Source organism: Hyaena hyaena, unplaced genomic scaffold, assembly GCF_003009895.1.
Source record: "Hyaena hyaena isolate Hyena2069 unplaced genomic scaffold, ASM300989v1 scaffold_24, whole genome shotgun sequence".
Lineage (NCBI taxonomy): Eukaryota > Metazoa > Chordata > Mammalia > Carnivora > Hyaenidae > Hyaena > Hyaena hyaena.
This window is the reverse complement of record NW_024080656.1, coordinates 1,619,577-1,641,620: the sequence shown is the minus strand read 5'-3', so window position 1 is coordinate 1,641,620 and position 22,044 is coordinate 1,619,577. Positions and strand designations below refer to the sequence as shown.

The following is a 22,044-nucleotide window of genomic DNA, read 5'->3' as shown; positions in this document are numbered from 1 at the left end:
TAAATATGGCCATGGGGGCGCGTGTCCCAAGTGACCCCCAAGCCCGCGTTCTGATGAGAGCTATTGGTGGGAAAGGTCCGTTCACACAGCAGCACACGACAACAGGCCTGCTTCGTGCACCGAAGAACACGCAGGCTAGATGTGGGCTTTCCAGAGTCCTCGTGTGAGCATGCTGACAGAGCCCTTCACCCAGCCGGGGCCCGGGCTCCCTCGGGGATGGGAACTGTGCCGCGGAACTGAAAGACCAACCCCTTCTTTTTTTTTTTTTTTTTTTGCCCTTAAGAAACTCATAGTCCGGTGGGGTGATAAATGCAGAAAATTCAAATATTTAGTGACCACAGGTCTTGCACAGGGTACTGGGGACAGGAGATGTGGCCCTGCCTTCTCCCCCAAGACAGAGAAAGACGATTTCAAACGATGGGAGGCACCAGTGGTTCTGATCCATCGCATGGGGATGACAGGCACCAAAAGGACAGGTACAGGAGACGGTTTATCGAGACGAGCCCTAAAGCCAGGAGGCCTGGCGCAGGCCCAGGCCAGCAGTCCGGGAAGGCTGTCTGGAGGCAGTGACTCTGCAGCAGAACCACACAGGCCTGGCTTCAGCCCATCAGGAGGCGGGATGGGAGAGGTAAGATCAGGGCCTACAGGCGAAGGGCTCTGAAGCAGGCTTAGCCCGTGGGCCACGTGAGGGCCGTGGAGTCAGTGCAAGCTACCAAGAGGTCAGAGAGGGTGACTCCTTGCAAAAGAAAACCCCAGAAGCCAGCCTGCAAGACAAGCCAGGGCAGGCGGAGGCCGGAGGACATCAGCCCGAGCACGAGCCAGGAGTGGTCCCAGGCCCCTACCCGGGAGAGCACCGGTGGGGCAGTGACCAGCGCCGGACGCCAGACTTATCCTCAGGCCAGGCTTACACTGAGAGGAGAGAGCGGACCGCGGAGTTTCTAGCGGGAAACCAGGTCAGTCGTCGGAATGAAGAACCAATCAGGAAGCAGAGACAGGGTGGAGGGTGGGGCACTGGCAAATTCCCACCCGGACCTCTAAAGCCTGAGAATTTCATAATACGACCAACTCAGTACAGTTCTGCAGTCTCTCAACCCAAGCCCTGGAAGGCAATGCATTTCACAATTCAGAATCTGTGAATTTTAGGAAGGTGACAGTGCACTGGCTGTGTACTGTGGAACTCTAGCAGCCGTCACCACACTTACAATTCTGTCACACACGATACTTAGGAGAAACCACACTAAGGAGAACAGCAAAGTCTACGAAAGGCCTCATGGAAGTTCAAGTCAGACTTTGCCTCCAAAGAGGCGGGGACTCAGGACATTCTCCCAAAAGGGAGTTACAGAAAAACTTTTGGTTTTCATCAGTCTTTTGGGTTTTGGAATTACAGACCTAGGATTACAGACCTGTGTTATTTTCTATCACAATTTATAACAAATTAGGTGAGAGAATACATCACAGAATATTTGTAAGAGGAAATACCTTTTCTGCTTCCAAATGCATAGCTTGAATTAGGCTTCACAAGTTATTCGCTATTCAGCCTTGTTCTTAGAGGACTCACTTTTATTTATTTTTTAATGTTTTTTTTTTTTAATTTTTAGGGAGAGAGAGAAACAGAGAAAGAGAGAGAGAATCCCAAGCAGTCTCTGCACTGTTGGCACAGAGCCCAGCACAGGGGTCGATCTCATGAGCCATGAGATCATGACCCGAGCTGAAATCAAGAGTTGGAAGCTTACTGACTGAGCCACCCCAGCACCCCTGGAGGACTCACTTTTATGAAAGTGAAACCAGGGTAATTACCTATAGAAGGGACCATGTAGTAAGTAGAAAGCTAGGGGACATTTGTGAGGAACAGTTAGGTTTTTTTTTTTTTCTTAAGCCCTTGGAAACTTCACGGGAAGGAAAGGAAAGGTAACATGGGTGTGGGGTAGGGCACACATCTTGCATCAGGACGGACAGAACTTGGTTCTCAGGCTCAGTCTTATTTCACCCAGGGAACCTCAACAAGAGGCGTTATGCTTCCCATTTTTAACAGTAGAGGGGAAAAAAGAAAACCCACAATGTTTTTAGAACTTGGCCGAATGTTTTACATACAACATGATGGATGAGCTCTGATGAATGGAGAGAGGATCTTCCAATGTGGGCTTGTGCACGAGGCAGTGTGGTCAAGTACAGAGGAGTAGCCCACAGTTCCAACCGCAGCACGGAGCTTGGAATGGACCACCAAGCTCGTCTGGCACTCACTTTCCTCCTCCTTAACGGGCAGAATGCATACTCTGTGAGGCTGGGACTACATACATGTGCAATGGCCCGTGCAAATGGGTGCAATTCATGGTGCTCAAGCATGGGCAGCGGTCTGCAGATCTGCCACACAGAAAACATACAGAAACCTGGCTCCCAACCAAGACAGGGGGAAAAGGGGCAGTTCTGTAGTCAAAATGCACAACTTCTGTTTCAAGGTGGAGGCACAACTTTTTCTCTACTATCACGTTCCACCTACGCCTGAAAACCTCATGTTCTAACAGACTTCCAAGGCAAAGTACAGGCCTAGCAACTGATTTCCATGGCATTTAGAATTTCATAAACATGTGAAACTGAAAGCTGGTAAGAATTCCAGATAATAACAGTAATGAACACCATCACCATCTAGATTCGTGAGCCCCAAACTTGCAGATCTTCAGCAATCACCGAAACTGGTGTAGTCTCCCATATGTTGCAGTGTCAGAAGCTGTCACTGATCTTCACACGAGAAACCTGTCCACACAAACCTGACCCACCTGCAACAATCATCCCAGGTGCTCCATGAGGCTCCCCGTGCCATTTCCTGTCCTGCAGGGCCTGGGACTCGGCACAGCAAGAGAGGCCCCTGCACCACCTCCCAGTCACGAGTCTCTGGCCTTCAGCTCTTGACTGAAGGGACAAGAAGAAGGACTGCCCATCTGAGTCTGTAATGTAGTCTGTGTACTGAATTCTATGTGGGGGGACACTGTTTCCTGACATTACATGTTTCGAGGGCGACAGTTCTCAATGTATGGTTGGTCTTTCGAGGATGCATGAGCTCCTTCCTCCCTTCTCCAGCTATGCCTCTATCTATGCAAGGTTGGCTTTGTCTTCATGTATTTCAAAGGACATAACGGCAACAGAGTGAACGCAGGAGCAAAAATGAGAATCAGTTAATTCTATTTAGCCAGACGTTAAAACGTAAAACAGTGTCTCTCTTTAAATTTCTCTTATTTTGGAAAATGCATTGTTCGTAATGCTATGTGTACAGGTATGTGTTTATTATAGTTCTTTTCAAAGAACACCACAGCTTGGCCACGCTCCTGAGTACACACCCAGGAAAGGGAGGGAAGGGAGGGGGTAAGCCTCGGAGCAGACAATGGACCAGGCAGATTAAAAGTGTTCCTGGAGAATCTGCATCTGCATTCACATAATCCGGTATTGAGTACCGCAACCCTCCAACCTCATTCAGAAGGTACTAAATCGGTGCCAGGAAAAAGCCCTGCATTTTAAAAGACCATGTATCTGCACATTAATCTGCTGCTGGTGGCTGGAGTCTCGGGCAGTGCACACGTGAGAACTTGCTTAGCTCCTTGGACTGCTTGCTACACACATTATGAACTGCAAGTAAAATGCTGTTTACCATGTTTGTTCAAAGCCTGTGAAAAGAATCTAGAAGAAGCATCTGACTCAGGGAGAAGGCTGTAGAAGCCGCACCTGCCTGCCCAAAAGACTCTGGCTTGGGAAAGTACCTTGCTTCTGCCAACCCAAAGGGAGACTGGATAAACTGTGAAGCCCTTCCTACACATGCATCAGGCTAAGGCACCTGCCTCTTCAAACTCCATTTTATCCTGCTATGAAGCAGAGAAACACAGGCATTTAGATTTCTCTCTAGGGCGAGTGTCCCTCACATACAGAGCGAGAAGGAGACTGCTAAGTGACCAGAGTCAAATACAGACACAAAGAAACTCCTTGTTTGTATTAAAAAGACATGGAATGATTTTGTGTCTCATACGTCTACGTGGAGACATGTGCTGGAAAGACCTAGAAGGAGGCCCACAACTCAGACGTGTTTCTAAATGACCTACAACTCAATTTCATGCAGTGCTCGACTGTCTTAAGTGTTCACCCTGCTAAGGGATGTTTTTCCGGGATGAATCTTTCCTTCTCTGTCACTTTGAGGGGGAAGATGGGCTTTCTTCCGGTAGTTTCCGAACACTAATGACATTACAATCCCCCAAGCACTTGTGAACGTGCACACCCCTGGCCCTCACCCAGAAAATTCTTCTTCAGCGGCACGTCGGGGACGGTGGCCTCAGGAATGTGTGTTTCTCACGAGATCTTCAAGGGATCCTGAAGTGACTCTTGCCTGGTATCGGGAGAAACACCCTTCCAGTCTTAAGAGTATCCTGTCAGACTCTCTCCACAGCCCACTTGACTGAATGCTGGGGAGACCCATGGGGCCCTCAGCACTTGTTTACTTCGCTTAGCTGCTGTGGGAGGCCGGCGGTCTCTCACACACCAGGCCACCTGCAAGGCTATTCAGGCTAGAGCTGACAAACAAGTTTCTTTCTTCGCTGCTTTCACGAAGGGCCTGGAGACTTCTGCGTCTCCAGGGGCTGGTCCTGGCAAACCAGCACTCTGACGTGACCCTCTGCCTCCCCGCCTCGTGGCTTCCTCATTTGCAGAAGGAACAGTAACCCTAACAACCAAATGATCTCCAAGGCTCCTTCCCTGAGGAGAGCTGCGATCCCAAGGTCTTCTGAAATGGCTGCGTTTAGCTCTGAGCCAAATTTGAGGGAGACTGGAGAAAAGATATGCTGAGTGTAACCCCTCACAATTTCAATGAAATAATTTGGTCATCAGTTGTTTCGTGTTGGTCTTCCCCACTAGAATGTGTCACTCTGAGAAGGCCTGGAATGTACCAGGTGCTCCAGAAGTATCTGTGGAATCACTACTAAATGACCCGGGTGCAGAGTCGGGGAGGGGATAGACAGAGCCCTTCTGTATGTGGATTATTTTTAGGAAACATTTGGCTGAGTCCAGGGACTGCTGCACCTGGCCCCTCCCATGTCTGTGCACGTCTCTGCTAAATTCCACAGTGACCTCAAGTGGGAGGCTTAAAATTAGCCAATTTACACTGTGGAAATCTGCAAATTCTATCATCAGGCCTTCTTTTGAGGGGCTTGGGGGAGCCGGCTGTTTGCCAGCACACCACTGCCTGGCCTGAAGGATATAAGGAGAGATGAAGTCACCCCACTTTGTCACACCCACATTTAGTTCTGTCACTCTGAAGTTAAGGAGTGATCATTATGCTATTTCGGGGATCAATACATTCCCATAATGTGGCCTTGATAATCCCAGAGCCAAGGATGGACCCGCTGGAATTATGCAGGCAGCTGTCGGTGCGTGTCGAGGTGTGACTGTTCACCTGACTTCCGTACAGGCCAAGTCCCCAACTGGACAGAGATTGCTGTGCGACAGCTTCTAGGTACTTTTCTGGTTTTTGCCAATCACACTAATTTTTAGTTTCTCACACAGGACTTCAACCCAAAGATGAAACAGAAAGTGGTGCTCACTACCAGCACCCATCTACTGCTAAGGGACAACCCTACCTCCTACCCAAAGCCCACAGCACTCAGCTTTCACAGTGCAGCCGAGCGAGGCAAATACCAAACAGGGAGGGAAAAGGGGAACCCTCTCTGCCCTTCTATATTTAGTCTTCTTAAACACTCTCAGCCCATCCTTCACTCTGGAGGCTCTACTCCTCATCATCTTTTATGGATTCTAAAAAAGCAAGGAGAAAATTCTTTTGTTTCAAAACACTTGGATTATAGCTCCTTTTCTTCAAGATACCAATACCTTAGGTTAGGATACGTTAAGTGGAAGCAAAAATCCATATGGCGGCTCCCATGCTGGATGGTGGACCCAGCCATGCCCGTGGACGTCTGCTTTGCATCTCATTGCAGCACGGGCATAGCCAACCCCATATAGGTGTCGCTGATGAAGGGTCTCCAGAAGTTCACCAGGGGCACCTGGGGGGCTCAGCTGGTTAAGTGTCTGAGTCTTGATTTCAGCTCAGGTCGTGATCTCATGGGTGGTGGGATCAAGCCCCATGTTGGGCTCTGTGCTGAGACAAGGAGACTGCTTGGGACTCTCTCCTCTCTCCTCTCTCTCTCTCTCTGCCCCTCCTCCTCTCTCTCTCAAAAAAACAAACAAAAACAAAAAAAACCCTCTAGAAATCCATGAAAAATACTATTACTGGTCACCAAAGACTCACTAGACCTCTGTGGAGTATATAAACTATGCCACCACTTTACTGACCTATAAAACACAGACTAATAAAACAAGTAATCGATGTGGGGGAGGGTCAGGAGGAATTTATATCTGTGTTCTCGGGCTACCTGTTCACATCTTGTTCTGGCTCAATCCCTCCTATCAGGGGAGAGGATGGGGAGCCTCATGGGTGCAAGTTCTGACTGTGAAAGGTGTTCAGGCTGGGATGCCAGGGACAGGAGCCTGAAATGGTAGAAGACAGAGGACGCGAGCCTGAGGGGGTCTCCAGCTAGCTGCACACGGTCACCGGTGGCTTTTAAGTGTGGCCGTGACTGAGGCAAGAGGCACAGCCAGAAGGCAGGATGTTGGCTGTCAGGTGGTCCGCTCAGTATGAAGGCCAGGCTACCTGGGGGCAGCACAAATGACTGTACGTGGAACCAGGCTTAGAGGGTGGGGCAGGTTCCTGAACTAAGAATGATTTGCTAAGTATCTTGTCTCAGTCAGGAGAGAGACTTGTTTTCTCTTGGCTGGGTGAGGTCAGCCCTGAAGGCAGGGAGGCTGTGTTGGTACATGGGAGGCAGATCCAAGAAAGACAGAAGCTATACAGTGTCTTGGAAAGGATGTGATACAAAGACTAAGATGACCTAGGTTCTAGAACTTTCTGCCACTTGTAGCTTGTAACTTGGGCAAAGCACACACGTCTCTGGGCTTCATTTATCACCTCTAAAGTGGAAATAACATGTGCCCACATTCATATAGGGTTGTGTAAGGATGAAATCTGACAAGGCTAGAGAATATGTTGTATAAACTATAAAATTGCCTGACTACCTATTACTCTTACTCTTTGTAGGAAAAAAAATCTTATAGTAAGCTGATTATATTAACGGCTCACTTCAGAAAGTAAAGCAAGAGGCAGGAAAAGAAAAATCCACGAAGTTGCAAAATATCACCAACCAACAGGCATTCATTCTGGCCAGGATAAAGATGCCACTTTCTAGGAAAGACTGAAATATGGATTTGGTTTTGGGCAGCACTACACACCTTTACTGGGCCTCAAGTCACCCCAGTCCAAACTAAATAGGAAGCACAGACTAAACAGCGAGGTGGGCAAATGCCCCCCACTGGTGAGAAGTGGGGTGGGGGGGTAGTGAAGTCTGCTGCAACTGCCAGGGGAGAGTGCCCAAAGCCAACGGAGCAGAGCCCGTAGGTTGCACGGCCCGGGCCCACGGCTGGGCCGTCTTCCCAGCTCAAGTCTGGAGAGTAGTCTGGCTCTGGAAGGGTCCCTGGGCAGACCCTGGAGAGAAGCACAGAGGTTACGTGGAAGATGTGCTGCTGGAAAGAGCTTTTTATAGGCCTTGGGCGTGTTTTCAGGGTGGGGGTGGGGGTATCCGCAGTGGAGGCCGGGACTGGGCAAGAGGTGAGGTGGAGCGCGGCCAGTGCTGTCAGGGAGGGGGGCTGCCGCCGGCCTCTGGGGGTGCACAGGGGGTGCTGGGAGACAGGCAGGGACCAGAGGACGATGAGTGCAGCCTGGCCCTGCACGTGAACCTGAGAAGGCAGCGTCTCGACTCACACAAACCCGGTGGGCTCACGGCAGGGGAGCTGCCCCCCTCCCCACAGGTCGTCGAGCCCACCTGGCCTTCTCGCCCCATCTGCAGAACAGTGAGTGCACGTGAGCACCAGGAGGCAGAGAAGGGGACGTCTGCACTGGGGAAGGGAGGACACGTTCCCTCCCCCTCCTCCTCCCATCCCACCAAGGAGTGGAGGGGGCAGGCGGAGAAAGTGCCTGTGCCTCCCACCCCCTTCCACCTCCTTCTCTCAATTTATTTTTCACTTCACTTCACGAGATAGGAACATAGTGTCATTTTTCTGTTACTCAACACATCAGCAAACACAGCTGCCAGGTCACAAAACTGCTTTCCTTGGGGTCACAAAACTCCTTTCCTTGGGGTCAGGGGGCCAAACAGTCTCCAACTCCACACCAAATACTTTGTCCCCATGGGATGATCATGGCCTGTCAGAATCACCCTTCACCCAGCCAGCCATTTCCATGAGAACACATGGGGATATCGGGCTCAGAGGGCCTCAGGACAGAGGGGCCTTACTGCAGCCCACAGCCACTGGGGGCTTAGGTCCTGCCCATTAACTGTGTGTCCATGGTCAAGAGCAGCCACCCCTGTGCCTCAGTTTCCCCATTTCCTAAGAGGATCCAGGGCCAACTTCCCAGGGCTGCTACGGGGTCATGTGAGAGCGGCATGCTAGTGCTTGCTGTTCAACAGCTCAGATTTCTCGAGCATCTGCGCTGTGACGGGCTCTCAGCCCCAGTCCAGCCCACAGAGAGCTGCATCCGACAGACGAGAAGGGCAGTAAGAAGGCGCTGCCCATTAACGGAGGACGGTGGTTGGGAAGGGAGGGGTAAAGGGCACAGCCCCTGCGGTCACACTGCTCAGTAGCACAGCAGCTGTGTTATTTCAAGCAAGTTACTTAACCTCTCTCAGTATTTCAATCTTCTCAACTCTCAACAGAGATAGAACAATACCTAGCGGATCTTGGTGTGAAGACCAAAGAAAATGAGTAACTTGACACAGCATTTGGCTCAAGGTAAAGTAACTACTAGTCTTAAGTAACAATGGTAATTGTAACAATAATGAATTAATGGGGTTGGACAGAGAGGCTTAGCAGAAGCAGGTCATCCAGTCTGAAGGCACAGGTTCTCAGAGATGACATCTGAACTTGGACCTCACGAAGGACTTTTATGCAGTTGACCCTTTGATTTGCCGTGTGGCCAGTCAGATAAGACTCGATGCTGTCTGATCTAGCTCACATGTCAAATTACTGGGAAACGAGCACAGATGGACCCTGGGGTGCCCTTGGCAGCATCAGCAGCAGCTGGGATGGACGTTCTGGAAGCAGGACCATGCCCTCTAAAAGCTGCGGGGCCAAGCTCCTTCCATTCGGGGCCAGGAGAGGAGGCACCCCACCTGCACCCCACCCATGGCCACTGACAGGCCAGGGACTCTTGCATATACCAGTTACATCCCAGTTCATGAGCTCTTCACGGGGGCACCTGCAGATGTAGCCAATACACCGTTTCCATCTCAGCATTTTTAATGCTGTTCAAGAGACAAGGCGCCACCATGTTTCCAAAATAAAATGGCCCCAATCCCACCTACAAACTGTTTTCCACAATGTTTCTCCTAGGTCCTGTCTGTAATTAGTAAAGACCAGGGAGTGGGTCCTGCGATTAGACCAGGCCTCGGTTCTGACAGTTCTGTTTTCTAGGACATTCCTTTGGTTGACGATAAAACCGCCTATCAGAATCTGAATTGCTGAACTGAACGAAGATCACGACCAGAGCCTTCAGGCGGAGCAGAGTTAACAAGAGAGAGAGACTTTTATATACTTTCAAGTACATGCCTTTAGGCGTCTGTGATTACTCCAGGGCTTTTCCAATTGAACGTCTCAGCAGTAAATTTTGATTGCTAAACCTGAAGGCAGATCACTAAATAACTCAGACAGTCTCTCCAGACTTTTCAAGTGAGTGGAGCTTCCATTTCCGTGTCAAATTGACTGCAGACTTACCGAGGTCGATGAGAATCGCATGCTGTTGGGAGGTGAGCCGTTTCAAGAGCTCCTTGTATGGCGTGTCCTTTGGCTGCTGTTTACTGGGAAACGGGTGCCTGAGGTGGTACTGCTCTGCTAGGAATTTCCAGATCTCCCCCCGGTGATGACGCGGCACACCTTCAGGAGAAGCGGCAGGAAACAGATTTTTATGCTCAGACTATGACGTAATGATAAAAATGAGTGTGGTCTCACTCCACTGACCACCTCTTGTTTCGTATGATTTAGCAGCATGGAAAGGGAAAGGAAACAACTACAGTTTTGTCCTGTCTGCTCCCCTTCCTTCCTTCCCCCACATCCCCATCCTTCCCCCCACCTCTGCTGGCCCCTGGCACTTTCCTTTCGGCTTTCAAATGTGTACCGTGTTCGGGCTATGATACGTTCGGGGGAGGAGGGTGGGTGAGCTAATGAATGACACGAGTCCCGTCCGGGGCCAATTAGTGTTCAGGAGAAAGACACCCAGGTGTACAAAACTGCAATGCACAATGTCATCTCATACAAGGGATGTGAGTCGAGGGAAGGGGTTCCGATGAAGGAGAGCGAGATTTCACAGAACCTGTCACCTGTGCCAAGATGTAAGAGGGCGGGAAGGGAGGGGCGAGAGAAGGCGCATCGGAGGAAGGAGAGTGCGTGTTTCTCTGCCTCGGGCGCAGGTGTAGTGAGAGGGGGCAGTGGGGTTGGAAGGTTTTTATTAGAGATGAAATAAAGGGCAAGCCAGCTGCACTTTATTTGGCAGCTCTGGGGAACCCCAGAATGTTTTTGAGCTGGGGAGGGAGCAGCCTAATTGGGGAATATGGATTAGACACCGTCTGCAAGGTGGGGTGGGCTGAGAAAGGGCCAAGGGGCTGGACTGGCCACCATGTGCATCAGTGTGCCTTGTCCCCAAGGCACTTGACTAGGACGTGAAAACAACTGAAAAGCCATCCGAGAGCCTCGACGCCACATTGTCAGTACAACTGATATGACTATACAACGTGATTAAAAGTGTCCTCTGAAAACTATGAGGAGTTCTCTTAAAGCGAATGATGTTATTTAAGGCAAACTTCGTTAGGAAAATGACGGTTTTGATTGAAAACGTTCTGGTTCACCATTGAGCTGCGATAAGGCCCGAATGTAGAAATGGGAGACAAGGGAGCCTGTGGAATAAGGCCCCAAATCCCTCTCGTCTCTGACAGGAGTCCTCTGGAGAGAAAAGGAGCCTCTGACTGAGGGGCTGAGCCCTCCTTTCTTCCATGAAAAAACGTGACCCCTTCGTACACTTTCCTGCTGGTCAGAGCACCTGTCCAGGAAGACGGTATTCCTGGTTTCTCACTGGCCACAGGTGACGAAAGTCTGCACTCTTGGCAAGATGGCAGCAGCAGGTACCCTATACCGTGAGGTTGCCAGGTGCTGTCGCCATCCTGAGCACGGCGTCATCCCCACCACCTGCTGACGGACGCTGGACGACGACCCTCACAGTAACGCCAAGGAAGCTGAAGCCGCAGGGACAGGTCCCTCAGCTGAGATCACCTAGCTGGGCAGGAGCAGAGAGAGGGACCGCCTTCTCTATCAGAGTAGTCAGCATGCTGCTACTCGGGTGGGGACCAGAGAACAGGTATTTTGTGTTCTTGCCCGGTGGTTAATAATAAAATCATCATCTGTGGATCTGAAGCAGGCAGTGCTCAGTTTCATTTACTATCAGATCCACAAGAATTGTTTGAACAATCACTCAGCCATCTCTTAGAAATACTCTGGGTATGGTAAGCAAATTGATTTTTCCCTTACACATCCCAGTTGTAAAAGAAAAAGAAATAAGGCAAGCCTGTGGGAGAAATACAGGACCACACTTAACTGTGACCACAACCCACACCTTCTCTAAATGCTGGTCTTGGCACTAATCTCATGACCCTGTGTAGTGGGTTGAATGGTGACCCCAAAACGAGTGTCCACATCCTCACCCCCGGAACCTGTAAACGTGATTTGGAAAAGGCGTCTTTGTAGGTATCATTAAGGTGTGGAAATGAGATCAGCTCCTTGATGATGCAGGTGGGTCCTCTCTCCAATGACATATGTCTTTACAAGAGACACACAGAAAGGACAAGAGGAACAGGCAATGTGATCGTGGAGGCGGAGAGCACAGTGACGCAGCCACAAGCCAAGGAATGCCCGGTGCAGCCCTCCCCACCTGACCCCAGGCTTCTGGCCTCCGGGAGTGTGAGAGGAAACTTACTGTTGTTTTAGCCATAATTTTGTAATAATTTGTTACAGCAGCAAAAGGAGACTAATATACCCTGACATCTGCCTTTTTAGGTTATTCCATTCCTTCTCTCCCTGCTCAGAGGAATATTATAGGCTGTGTGTGTGTGTGTGTGTGTGTGCATGTGTGCGCACGTGTGTGTACGTACACATGCACACATACACACAAGCCCTTAACATTTCAAACTACATTAGAAGCAAATGTGGCCTGAAAAACAGTCAACATGTTAAGTGATTTATGGTGGGGCTTTTTCACAAAATATTTTTTTCAAACTGGGAAATTTTCCCAAGGTATGAGATGACCAATTTCCTCTTATTACTAAATCATTCCCATTATCTTATCAGACCCTTATTTTTTGGAGGAAGAGAATACTCCTTGTGTCAGGGGACAGTACCACATATTCTGTTATTTAAGAGAGTTCAGGTTTTGTGATTTAAAAACAAAGAGTCATGCAAATTGGAGCCAATGTTTTTGCTGAGAAGGGCCTGGAATAGCCTTCCCCAAGTTCAGTTTTGCCTCCACTCGTACCCTGGGCCTGCAGGCAGGCTTCTGGGTGGACAAGAGACCATTCCCCGCTAAATGATAATACTTTTTATTTTCACGGACTTCAGAAATAATTTGTGCTTACCACTTTAAAGAAAAAAAAAAGCTCTTCTAAAAATGCAAAAGGTGTAAAGAAAGTGAAAAACCACTCATAGCTAGAGTGAAGATATAATTCAACACCCCAAAGTAGGAAGGATTTGAAAGCAAAGAGAGGAAGGCTATTACTTATTTCACTGGGACAAGCGGAAAGCCAGGGCTGTGCCAGGTAAACCAGATGTACAGTCGTCCTATTACTCGGATATCTGCAAACGTGTCATGCATGTGGTGTGCATTATGTGCATACAGAGATACACAACTGTACACAAGACTGCGCCAAATTTTTATTTTCATTTACTTATCTCAGACACTTCTTATATCAGTAAATACAAATCGACTGTGTCACTTTTGAGAACTACAGGATGGCCACATGGCTGCAGTTTCTGGTTGTGTTTTGGTTTCTGTCCACACAATGCCGTAACACGCATTCCTACTGCAGTTAATTTTTGACTGGTTACTTTCTAGAATAGGTTTCTATATGCGGCATTGCTGGATCACGGGTACATACGCAGTGCTTGCATCTGGCCCAAATTGCCAACTGCCCAGGTGGCCTCTTGGCAATCTCGATCCTAGAAAAGTGCACTCCGGTTCACAGAGCTCTACCTTTCTATCTTTAGTGACGTCATCTAAACCCAAACTAAGCTTTGAGGTATTTAAAGCTCCACAGAATCATCTTCCTTCTCCCAAGCTGACACCCTAATCCTGCTGCTCTGATCCAATTTTAACCTAGAAAGCTCAGATCCCTTTTCCCACCACTTAGGGGGTCCTCAGATCATTAAGAGGAAGAGCCTCATCTCCTACATGGGGACTGTTTTCTCTTTCAAAGGCTCTGTAGTAACTTGGCTTCTATAAGAGGCCAAAGGGATGGTTCTGACTTGATCTCATTTTTTTATTCTGAGCTACAAGATGGACTGCGGGCCATTTGTTTGGAGTCATTACATCTTACATGTTGACACCAGCCGAATAATTGAAAAAGCCCCTTATGCAGTTAGAAATAGGGTCTCCACCACAGCAGGTAATGTGACCACGTCAGCAGATCCAAGAGAGTTAGCCTCGGCTCATCTCGGTTTACAAACTGTACAATCACCAATCTCAAACTTCACTACACAGGTTCCAGATGCCTGAAGTGTTTCCATCAGTTCCCTCCAGTAAAATATGCAGTGAAAACCAGTATCTCCAGGTTTCTAAGAAACTCAAATGTTCGAAACAGCTGTCACAGACCCATGTGATTTACCTTTTGTAGAAGCAAAGCCACCTGAAGACCATCATATAGTCAACAGTGAAAAGGGAAAGAACTGACTCCTTTTCTCTGCTTTCCCCGTTTTCCAAACAGCAATCTGGGACCATTTGGTGCAATGGTAAGCTTCCAGCAACCACTATGGGCACAAATAATGTGGGAACTGAGAGAGAGCTGTGAGACCCTCTGTGTAGTCCACAGCTCTCACTCCAGCAGTCAGGAGGCTGGAGCCCAAAAGGGTGAGGACACCTGCCAAAGGTCACACGGGGAGCCGCCAGCCAGTTCGGAGCCTGAGTCCTCACCAGTGGCCACACTTCTGGTCTCTGAGAAGAGCACCACCGAGGCAGGTCCAACCGCAGACAGTGCTCCAGCAGATGGGTGTGTGGCCGGGGCCCATTACAGCGGAGCCACGTGTCCTTACCATAGAAAGGGGAAAGTCATAACTAGCAATAACTATATATTATTCCTGAAACTGACACTGTCAAGTTCAGATAAAGGCTAAATAATGCCCACAGTAGGAGAGAACTGCTTTGGCCTACCCACTCTTGTAGAGATAAACAACACTGTGTAACTTCTTCCACTGAGCTGCTAATAAAGTCAGAACAAAACTGCAAGCTTCATACATATTTGAGCTGCTTTGTCTGAATTCGTGGTGATTGATGATGGCACTGACCAGAACCTGATAACCACCACAACTAGACTCCGAAAGCCTCTGATCTTGCCAGCAGATGCTAATATACACTTATTTAAAAGAAATGGTTGTTTTATTTGAACACTAATAATCATCGAAGTCAAGCTGTAAAATGGAGTTACTCAAACTAGTTGTGAAGGACTGGTTTTTGTTTTCTTTTAAAGTGTTCCAATCCACTGCTGATAACTTTTATAAAACACAGTAAAAATGAATTTATGTAAAAATGAAAGAGAAAAAGACTGATAAGACAAGGCCACTTTTTTTTTTTTGGATCACCTTTGTCAATTTACTGGAAAAGTTTCTAAACGTTTAGTCTCAAGTCCTATTCTTAGGCCAGTAGCGGTGTGGACTGACACACAGCAGACCGCACTAAAAACCCGCAAATACTGCCTGCCTACCCACCCAGGCCTTCCGGGATGGCAGCACATGCCATGTGCTTCTGGGTATCAGCTTATTAACTGCTCACAGCAATCACTGTTATCGCCCACACCTTACATACAGGGAAAGTGGAACTCAGAGAGGCTACGTCACTTGCCTAAGAACACACAGCAAATCAGTAGGGCTGGTATCTAAACCTAGGACGACCTGTCTGAAACATGTGCACAAAATGCTGTGTTGTTTCCCCGAGGGCGCTTGGAGACAAACCATGCAGGCAGTTTTCGCTTTATCTTCTAAGTCAGATATGTCATCGTTACCCAGTTTGTAGGCAACTAAGCCCTGGTTTCTTATCTTCTTCCTGCTTCCTAGGCTTCTGGGCATTTTAATTCATTAAGAGGAATCATGAGAGGTGGTGAAACTCACAGCCATTCAGCTATGTGGAAACAGACTAGGGAAAGGTACGGTAACTACGAGAGAAATGGCCACTAAAATTGGACTTCAACGTTTTTTTATTCCACACTTCTCAACATCAACGGGAGGTAAGGATGGCGGGACGGATTCCCTACACAGCTTACCTTGCCCGACGGCCGAATGCATTTTTTCCATGTCAAACTTAATTTTTGATCTTCCTGGAGTGCTAAGCATCTTTTCCCACACTGTGGTGACCTCTTTAAGACAAGGAGTGATTTCTTCGTAATCAAGCTTTAGGCGCTTGTTCAGCAAATCATTTTCAGAGGCTAGAAGAGACGGTGTAAGAGTGTGTTAGAAGATGCTGCTACAGCCACAGGTGTTCATCTCCTGGCATCGCTGCTGGGATGGTGAGCAGTTACAGCCAGCTCCACAGGTCCAGACTGAAGTCACCGTTCCTGCGCCACCTCATTTTCCTCATCTGAGAAAAAGCTGAACACGCCTAGTAGGTATCCTCGATTTCTCTGACCCCCGCACCCCTCCCCCACCAAGACACCTGTTGGCTCCGCTACTAAAATGTATCCCATACCTGTCCAGTTCCACCAGTCTTCACAGCTACCCTACTAAAGCACAAACATCTCAGGGGCAGGAGCTGTGTGTTAAGACTTCTGGTGCCTGGCGTGGTTCCAGAGGAACACAAACCCTTCTCTGAACCAGGAGAGCCTCTCCAAGGACACTTCCTCCCTATTTAGGGCCAAACCTTCTGAGGTAGCTTCTACCTCGTCATGTTTCTGCTTCCTGCAGCTCAACAGAATAAATCTTCTCTTTCGTGTTACACTGCCCCAAATATACGAAGGTAGTTAGTATTTCCCACCAACCTTATTCAGCTTAAACTGCACTAAGAAATATACCTGGATTACCAAACTGGGGTTGGGCGGGGAAAGAGGCAGGGAATCAATAAAGGAAAAGTTTAAATTGACAATTCTCAGGATGAATCTGACAACCTCACTCCCACCTAAAACCACGATATTCTACGTGGACACAGTGGTAATGTCGTCAGCCCCCAAATCCATCCCACCCCACATCTCAGATCTTGGCAGCAGAGAGGATTGCACAGGTAAGTACGAGCTAGTATGCAGGCCTCTGCAGACCTGATCGACTATCGTCTTTCTGATGATAATAAACCAATACTATGTCCTAAGTACTTTATATTTAGCAGCAGTTAATCTTAATGTCTCTCTGAGGCAGGGTTCTGGTTGAGAAAACCAAGGCCCAGAGGCTGACTAGCAACTCCCAGGTCCCTGAGCAGGAGGTGGGGCGGGCCTGGGGCCCTTGACCTTCTCCACCGCACTGCAGAGCTTGTGGTTACACATTTTTTTTTTTTTCTGGGACTAGGCATGTATCCATCAGGGGCCAGAAATGTTTGAAAGAACCCAGTGGAACTTTCTAGGCCTAGAGTTTTTTGAGTGAAAGATTTTCCACACAAGCGTGATCTAACAGATACAGGACCATTCAGATCTTTTTCTTCTCATTTCAGTTTTGGTAAACTGTACCTCTCATGAAGTTTGTCCATTGCATCTAAACTGTTAAGGTTACTGGCATACAGCCATTCTTAGCCCTAGAGACATTGCTGAGTCAATGCAGACATCACACAAGTGTGTCCTCCCCCAGCCCCCTGGAAGTCCGTGCTCTGCTCCCCCCTGCTCCCCCTTGATTCAGGAGGAGAGGAGGCTGAGCAGGCTCATAGTGTGCCCAGGGCCACAGAAGTCAGAGGTGCTGGAGCAGGACCCAAAGCCCCCTTCCCCTCCCGCCACACCTTCTTCCAGGCCCAATCACTACACTGTTGAACCCCAGTGCCTATTATTTTTAAAATGGAAATGACAGCTACCTCATTGAGTTGTTCTTGTGAAGATTAAGTGACATGAAACATAGCAAGCATCCACAAAAGTTTGCTAATCAGCAAGTGCTCACAAATTATCAAAACTATAAAGACAAATAAGGAAAGCTATAAAACGTTGCTCTACAAACTAAATGCTGATAACATGAAATCAAGTATTTTCTTTTTCTGTGATAGAAACTGAGCAAAGGCTAACTCAGTTAATCTGGTTAATGCTACCCTAATAAGACCTTATTCATGTGATACATGGATTATGTACTCAATAGGCCTAATTACTACCTTCAAGTACAAATGCATGAAAAGATGGTGCTGAAAACTGCTGCAGAGATCCCTCGTCCAGGCTTCATGGACTTCATGGACACAGACACTCAAGTGCAGAGAGCAAGTACAGGGCTTGCCGTAAGGTGTTTACTGGATGGTGGACAGTCAAGTGACTCCAGGCCTGGTGTGCCTCTCTTGTGGTTTTTCATCTACCATCTTCTAACTTTGAAGAATACATTTTTTTAAGGTCCCATTAAACAACGCTGTGGCAAAGCAGGTTCAGGACTAGCCCTGCTGGACAGTGACTGCGGGCAGCACTGGGCTCTCGGTGCCCACGGACATTTCTGATGCTGAGCTCTGCTGCGAGCCTGTCTGGCTGCATTAAAGAGCCCAGCAAGCAACATGAGGAGCCTGCTCTGAAGTCAATGGGATGGTAACATCTAGCTGGAAGATTCAGCTGAAAAGGCTTAATCCATGTATTGCACTGTTGGCCTAAGCAGCATCCTGCAGTTTGAGTATCTAAGCTAACGCTGTTGCCTAAAATCGTAGCTTCCAAAATGTCTTATCAAGCCAGGCAGATGGTACCTGCTTGCAACAAATGTCAAGGCTCCCAGACAAGGCCTTTAGATACAAGATCAAACTGTTTAAAATCTTAAATTAAGGGTCCAGAAACCCAGGGTTGAATATTTCTTGGGCTACGGGACACTAGGACCACAGGAGATCAAATGTAACTTTGCAGAAGACTCATCTGAAACATATATTACCATTTACCATGAATGTATCAGCCTACTCAGACTTTGAACTAATAACGTTCAGGTCTGATTTGTGAACCACGCACAAGGTGGGCTGTAGCTGCCTGTCCCCAGTCCTGCATTGCTGGTGACCACCTTCACAGATAAAATGTTCTTCCAACTACAACCATCTCTTAAAACTTTAGTGAGGAAAGGCTAAGAGGCTGGAAGAATCAGTGATTAAATGACCTCCAAACCTGTAGGGATTTTAGAAGAAATGCAGTCTTTTATTATTATTATTTTTATAACCAACATAATGTATTTGCTTCACCAGGAAAGAACCTTTACAAATATCAATTACAATTTAATTAAAATTCAAAATTCAATGTGTTATCATACCATTTTACAGATACAGCATAACACTTTAATCTGAAGCATGAAATTTTCAATTACATTAGTCAGTTAAACAAGCAATAGTGTTCTGAACCCAAACCATGGTTGTACGGAACCACACCCTGTCCTGCATTCAGTGACTCACGTCCTCACTTTAACAGCACAGGAATGGTCTTGGCCTTGCAGAGGGACACAGCGGAGACTGCTGGCTTGGGAGACGGGCAATGCATTCTGGTCCCTGAACCAGGAAGGGTTATCTGTTTGGGGAAATTAGAGTTCAGCTTTCAACTAACTACAATGGACTGAAGCAGACTTAGATGATGTGGTTTGGTTCCTTCTCAGATGCAATGCTTTCCGAATAGTAACAGATACTTAATCCACATATTCAGAATCTAGGAAATGGGCTTAATTAACCATGGAAGAACCTCCTCACACGTGTTCTTCTCATTCCTTTTCCAAACAGCATGCAATCTAGCTTAAACACTTGATCAATTACAAGAACCACGCCCAACTACAATTTAATTTTCCTTTAAAAATCAATTAACAGGGCCGCCTGGGTGGCTCAGTCGGTTAAACTACCAACTTCAGCTCAGGTCCTGATCTCACGGTTCGTGGGTTCGAGCCCCGCGTTGGGCTCTGAACCTGGAGCTAGCTCAGAGCCTGGAGCCTGTTTCAGATTTTGTGTCTCCCTCTCTCTCTGACCCTCCCCTGCTTACACTGTCTCTCTCTCTCTCTCTCTCAGAAATAAATAAAACATTAAAAAGAAAATTAAATAAAAATAAAAAGTGATTAACAGACACTGTGATAGAATGACTATCTCTCTATATGTATACAGTGCACGCCTGGTCGGTTCTGGTCAAATCTTGCTTCTGTATTTAATGAGAAAGTTCCGCCCCCCCTCGGACCCCAATAAAGCTTACTAAATATTTTTTTAGGCAATTCATGGTAAGATTCTTATTGACGATGAAGTTTCCAGGCAATATAGGTGCTGTACACACTGAAACAGTCAATCCTTTCTGAGTTAAATCAAACAATTTATTGTGCTTTCACCACAAAAGTGAAGGTATGTGTTGAACTTTTTACAGAGTAAAGAAAAGAAATTAATTCAAATTGCAAGAATGCAAGACCTCATGAGACAGACCACTGCCAGGTGAAATAAAGAGGTGGCAGCAAGATGCTGGCAAGGCCCAGTGACCTCGATGCAGCACCTGGCCCGGTGCTCCAGGCCACCCTAGGGACACTTTCCCTGTCCACTCATCTGTGATAGTCATTTATACAGCTTTACAAAAGCTTTGCCTTCATGGCACACTGATTGGTCTCTTCAGCGGCAGCCACGATTCCCCCCAGTGTGCCAGCCGGCGCCATGCTCAGTTTCCTGCTATGCGCTGGTTCTCCGTGGCTGTCATTTGTAAGAGGACTGGCCCAGGGAGTATTAGGATTTACGGCCTACGTGATGAACAGAACTGCCCGTCTGCTTTTCAACAAATAGACCCCAACCCGATATATGTGCGAATAGGAGTGTTGGGCTCCAAAGCAATCAGGTAGCAGAGGCGCACTCAGCGATCTTATCCCTGTCAAGTCCCTTTCACACATCTGCTTTCAGAACTGCCTTCAAGAACACCCAAGAAAACGGCAGAAAAACTGAGTTGGGAGAAAGCTTGGCAATCACGGCAGTAAACTTCCCTCACTGTTACACCCTCCCATGGCACCTCGAGGGTCTTTCAGCCTCAGTGCTGGGTACGGGGGAGAGCCTACAGCATCTATAAGGAGCCCATGCCAGATGCTCCACTACTTTCGTATCCAAAGGCCTTATTACTGTGTATCTGGCTTCGTGTTTATGGTCAAAGATGACATACTTTGGTGGACTATGAACCTTACCAGATTTGGTGTCTTAATATCAGCTCTATGCACACATCGAGATAAAAGATGAAGATCTGCAGCCAAGGAGTAAATTCAATGAAATGTGCTCGAACTGCCAAGCTGCTCTGGGCTGTGGAGGCACGAGTGAGCCGCCCGCACGGCCTCCCTTTGAAAGAGTACGTGCAGATTTCCCCATCGAAATGGCCAGTGTTTTATATCCAGCCAGCTCTCTATTAAAAACCCACGTTCCAGGACCCACGTTCTTTCCATCATACCGCCCACTTCACTTCTTAGCTACTATGAAAATATTTTTTGGTTCAAGCCAACAGTAAAGAAACAGGAAATGAACAAGATCTTAAACTTTCAAAGTTCATGTCTTATTTTGATACTGACATGACCCTTGGTAAGAACTTGGCTGGTGTGAGCCTCAGTTTCCTCTTCAGGCTAACGCCTGCCTCCCGGAGAGCCGTCGGCAGCATTAAGAGTCTGTCTACACAACATCCAGTCTTAGTTCAGTCAGAACCCAGCTAACGCTGAAGCTTGATCATCTTTGCTTCAGATTACCTGCAATCCACTCAAAATGCACGTAGCCTGAGGTTAAGAACCTCACTGAGTTGTGCAGGATTAGTTCACACCTACCACCCAACCACAGACTGTGGCTGGGGACAAAGTAAGGAGGGAGAGAGCAAACAAAGCAAAAAACCCTCTTCAGAGGGTTGAAGCTTATATTTGAAGGTTGTCTCTTGGACACTCCAGATGTTATGGCAAAAACAACCATAGAGGAATAATCCAACACACTGGGAAAGGTCATCATGAAGCCTCTAGAAAGTAAAAAGCACTAACTCCACTTTGAAAAAGTAAACACATTTTGTATATATGTATGGGTGGATGGATGTTAGAGCACCTTGGTTTGTGTTTTTTTTTTTAAAGACAGCATACTCATGTGGGATGCGAGTCACTTCAGAGCCAAGACAAATTAAGATTATCAGGCCTCTTCGTTCTAAAAAATGGCAAACCAACCTTGCAGCTTCTGGTTTTCCTTCTCCATTCTGAGCAGCAGGATCTGTTGTAGAATGGCCTTTTGCCACAACTCTCGAAGCTCGCGAGAGGTCCTCTTCCTTTCCTCTGAGACGGGGCCGACGGGTCCATCTTCACAGACCGGTTCTAAAGGAGATCGGGGTGGGAGCTCTCCCAGCTCAGAGTAATCTGGGGACAGAAAAGCACATTTTAGAATGCTAAAATTAAATTTAAACATTGTGTCAGATCAGAAAATTTCTTCTCACTCGCATATTATGAAATGATATCACCAAATTTAAAATTCATGTTTTAATAGGCATTAAAATAAATTAGGTGTGAGCCACAACCATCAGATTAGACATCAAGCGGTAAGCAAAAGCTGTGTAGGAGCTGAAGAAGTGTTCA

General features: G+C 47.6%; 1 protein-coding gene across 5 annotated transcripts in view; it reads right to left on the bottom strand.

Annotated features, from left to right (window-relative positions):
• The window catches only part of TBC1D1 (TBC1 domain family member 1), a 218,011-nt gene that overhangs the window by 23,967 nt on the left and 172,000 nt on the right, over window positions 1-22,044 (bottom strand). For all 5 annotated transcript variants that reach the window (XM_039227041.1, XM_039227040.1, XM_039227042.1 and 2 more), the window contains 3 exons: window positions 21,643-21,828; window positions 15,648-15,809; window positions 9,853-10,011 (listed from right to left, as the gene is read on the bottom strand). In XM_039227041.1, coding sequence (XP_039082972.1) covers window positions 9,853-10,011; window positions 15,648-15,809; window positions 21,643-21,828 — 507 coding nt within the window. The remainder of the gene's footprint in view (window positions 1-9,852; window positions 10,012-15,647; window positions 15,810-21,642; window positions 21,829-22,044) is intronic.